The following is a 3,307-nucleotide window of genomic DNA, read 5'->3' as shown; positions in this document are numbered from 1 at the left end:
GAAGGTTTGAACTTTGAGAGTTTAAACAAAAGAGAAAAGTTTGAAAATGTTTGTGTCTGTCTTAGATAGGTGTTTTTGAGCTGTAATGATGTCACCATGACCTCTTGGGGGATCATGGGAATCATGTCCCGATATCTAATGGGATCAAAGCTCCGCCCACATGTACAATCAGGATGTACAGTGAAAACTTGAAAAGACTGAATTAAAACTGTAAACTGAAAATTGAAAGTGAAGAAGGAAAGAAATTATAAACAAAAGATGGAGATACAAAACAGCAGCCATTACAAATAAAGACTATTTTTAACTCGTAAAAGTTTTAGGCTCAGTTAAAGACCCACTCCAATGAAAATGTCAAAATTACTTTAAGAAATAAAAATCATTCAAGTTTATATATATATATATATATATATATATATATATATATTCAGATTTACTATTTAGAAAAATGAAGATATAAATAATGATAATAAGGTTTTTTGTTTAAGTTTCAAATTTAATTTTTTCGCATATTTCTTTCAAGTTTAAAAGACATATTTCTTTCAAATGTTTGATTTGTTATTTTTTTAATTTATACTTCAAGTTTTCAATGTGTACTATCAAGTTTAAAAATGTATTTTAAATAATACAATAAATTTAATTATCTATTTTCTTTTTAACTTTTATTTTTATTTACAATCTGTTTTTTCATTCATTTTAAGCCGATCCTGATTTGACTCCATACAGATGATGCAGCAGCACTAACTTATAGCTTCAGTTTATGCAGGCAAACTTAAGTCCAAAGCAAACAACCACAAGCAAACTTTTGCTTTAATTCCCCTCCATTTTTATCTTCTTCATCTCCTTTCCTTGCACTGTAAACGTGATGGGTGAAGCAACACTCGATGGACCACCAGACACTTGGCCTAAGGTAAAAATAATGAGTTTTATGCAAATTCTCTCTTAGTTAAACATCCTTTAAACTAACCGGATGAGAAGCATGTAGCCTGGAGTTCCTCCAAGAGAGATGATGAAAGAGGTGATGACGGAGAGAGCCAGGAAGTAAGGGAACATGGAGTCGCAGTCGTCTTTGTCGAGGCACTGGCCTGTGTTGGCTGTAAGGTTACCGCCCACCCCAACGCAGCTGCAGTTAGAGAAGACCTAAAGAGTGACAAAAACAGTTACTAAAGAGATGCTCAGGCATAAATATCTTACTGGTTCCTGTTTAGTTCCCAGTCAAGACATGGACTCCACCAGACCCCTGACATTTGTTTGTTCAGGACATTCCACGGATGTAAGTGGATTAAGATCTTGGGAATTTGAGGGCTAAAACTAGCAGTGTGCAAATCTTGAATCCATTTTGTTTTGTGGGAGGGGGTATTATGGTGCTAAAAGAGGCCACAACCATCAGAGAACATGTTCTGGAACAATGCTCCAGTGTGTGGTACGCGTCACGGTAACATCTAAAAAAGCATGGCTGGCCCCAAAGTTTCTGAGCAGAACATAACCACATCAACATCATGGTGCATTTATCTGGCAAATATAGGACACACACACATCCAGGAATCTGAGAAATGTGAGAGAACACATCCAGCAAGTTGATCACCTCCGTTTATTACTACTATCTCTGTCTCTGATGCACGTTTTCCGAGCTTTGTAGGTAATTGGAGAGCAGCCTGAATGCTCTCCAGTTATGTAGGTCCATATCTTTGAGAGCTACTTTTCCTTATAGAGTGGATTACATAGGCCTGCCCTCTCATCCAACAAGAACCCCTTACTTCATGACCATAGTACTGGTTCACCACTGTTACTTCTGACCAAAAACATCTCAAATGGGCCACAGGTTTGGAGATACTCTGACCCCTTTCACAGTTTGAGTCTTGTCAAACTCACTCAAATCTTTAAATATGACACTTTTTCTGGCTTTTAACATGACAAATATTTACAGTTAATGCTTTAATAGATTCCACCCATTAACAGGTGTCTTGATGAAGAGATAATCATTGCTTTTAGGCTTTCTTGTCAGCTGTCACTTTCATGCCTAATCAGAATCGTAAATGAAAATGATTCATTTCTGGGTAAAGATGAATTTAGTGCAGTGGTTTATAAATACAATTAAAACAGAAACTCTAATTCTGCAACAACGTTCTTTTTTTATATATCTTTTTGGCATAAAATAAATAGATTTCCTCCTCTCTCACACAAATTTAATGTAAAAACATTAATAATACTTAAATACTATTTTCTTCAAGATCTTCTATCACCAATGACAAAAATAATATATGAGTACTAACTTTGGGGACCAAAAGGAAACAAACCCAGTTAAAAGATCCACTCCAATGAAAATTATGTTTTTGTGCTTTTAACATGTTCTAGCAGAATTTTTCTCACGAGGACAGACACATAAAAAAAGTTAAATAAAAATTGTGTTTCTGAGTATTTCTTTATCAAAATTTTGGTGGAGCAGATTAAAAAATGCCATTTAAAGAAATTTTCAGTTGTGACGCAGAAACTAAAATGGGCGAGCCATAGTCTCCTTGCTCCACTCCATTCTGATGCATCCACTAGCAGACTAACAGATCCATTGACGTCGTTGTTTTCTTCGTCTGGCTCTAAACTGTACGGATGGATAGCTCTAATATTGCTCGCCAATTTTGTTGCACCTCTCATGTTAGCTTAGGGTTGTGAGGGGCTATAAGCTGGAGGGATAGAGTAGAAACACAGGGATGATGGGATATTAGTGGAGGCTTACTTCCGAACCAAATGTCCCGCCCACAACTCAGAAGCGGTTTCTGGTAAACCCCTGCAAAGAGGCCACTAGGAACACTTTTACAATAGATCAATAGATGATTGAGTGGGACTTTAAGTCTTTAAGTCATATATGGGTCCCTGAGAAGTCATAGCATATCCAGTTAAGACTTAAAATAAAAATCTCTGATAACAATTGAATGTGCTTTTTTTGATTGTTTCTTGCGAAGACTTACTGTGTTTTTTCCCGATCCTGCGTAGGTGCTGCAGCCCGCAAGACACGGGGAAAGATATGTGATGCCGTTCTCCCCACAAACTGGGTCCCACTCGTTTGATGAACAAACACAGTCTTTGTTGCAGGCCGCGAACACTGAGTGTTTATCATAAGAGATCTCATCTATGCTGAAAAAAAGAAGAAAAAAAAATGTTGTGACGACAACATAACTAAAAAAATAACTTAATATTTATTAGCTTAATTTTCAGTCATCAACCATATGAGCAGTTACTTACGATAAAAGTGTCATTTGCTTATATGAATGGAAAAAAACAAAACATATATATACATATATATATATATATACAT

General features: G+C 36.0%; 1 protein-coding gene across 2 annotated transcripts in view; it reads right to left on the bottom strand.

Moving 5' to 3' along the window:
* The window catches only part of slco1c1 (solute carrier organic anion transporter family, member 1C1), a 36,580-nt gene that overhangs the window by 4,086 nt on the left and 29,187 nt on the right, over nucleotides 1–3,307 (bottom strand). The window contains exons 11-13 of one of the 2 annotated variants that reach the window (XM_036214894.1): nucleotides 2,961–3,126; nucleotides 965–1,137; nucleotides 665–902 (exon numbers count right to left, since the gene is read on the bottom strand). In XM_036214894.1, the coding sequence (XP_036070787.1) occupies nucleotides 770–902; nucleotides 965–1,137; nucleotides 2,961–3,126 (472 nt within the window). In that variant the 3' untranslated portion in view covers nucleotides 665–769. Of the gene's footprint in view, nucleotides 1–664; nucleotides 903–964; nucleotides 1,138–2,960; nucleotides 3,127–3,307 lie in introns of those variants that run through there. The other variant, XM_024276852.2, reaches the window with a different exon arrangement.

This window comes from Oryzias melastigma, linkage group LG13, assembly GCF_002922805.2.
Source record: "Oryzias melastigma strain HK-1 linkage group LG13, ASM292280v2, whole genome shotgun sequence".
Lineage (NCBI taxonomy): Eukaryota > Metazoa > Chordata > Actinopteri > Beloniformes > Adrianichthyidae > Oryzias > Oryzias melastigma.
The sequence above is the reverse complement of the archived record's forward strand: the minus strand, read 5'-3'. Positions and strand labels throughout refer to the sequence as shown.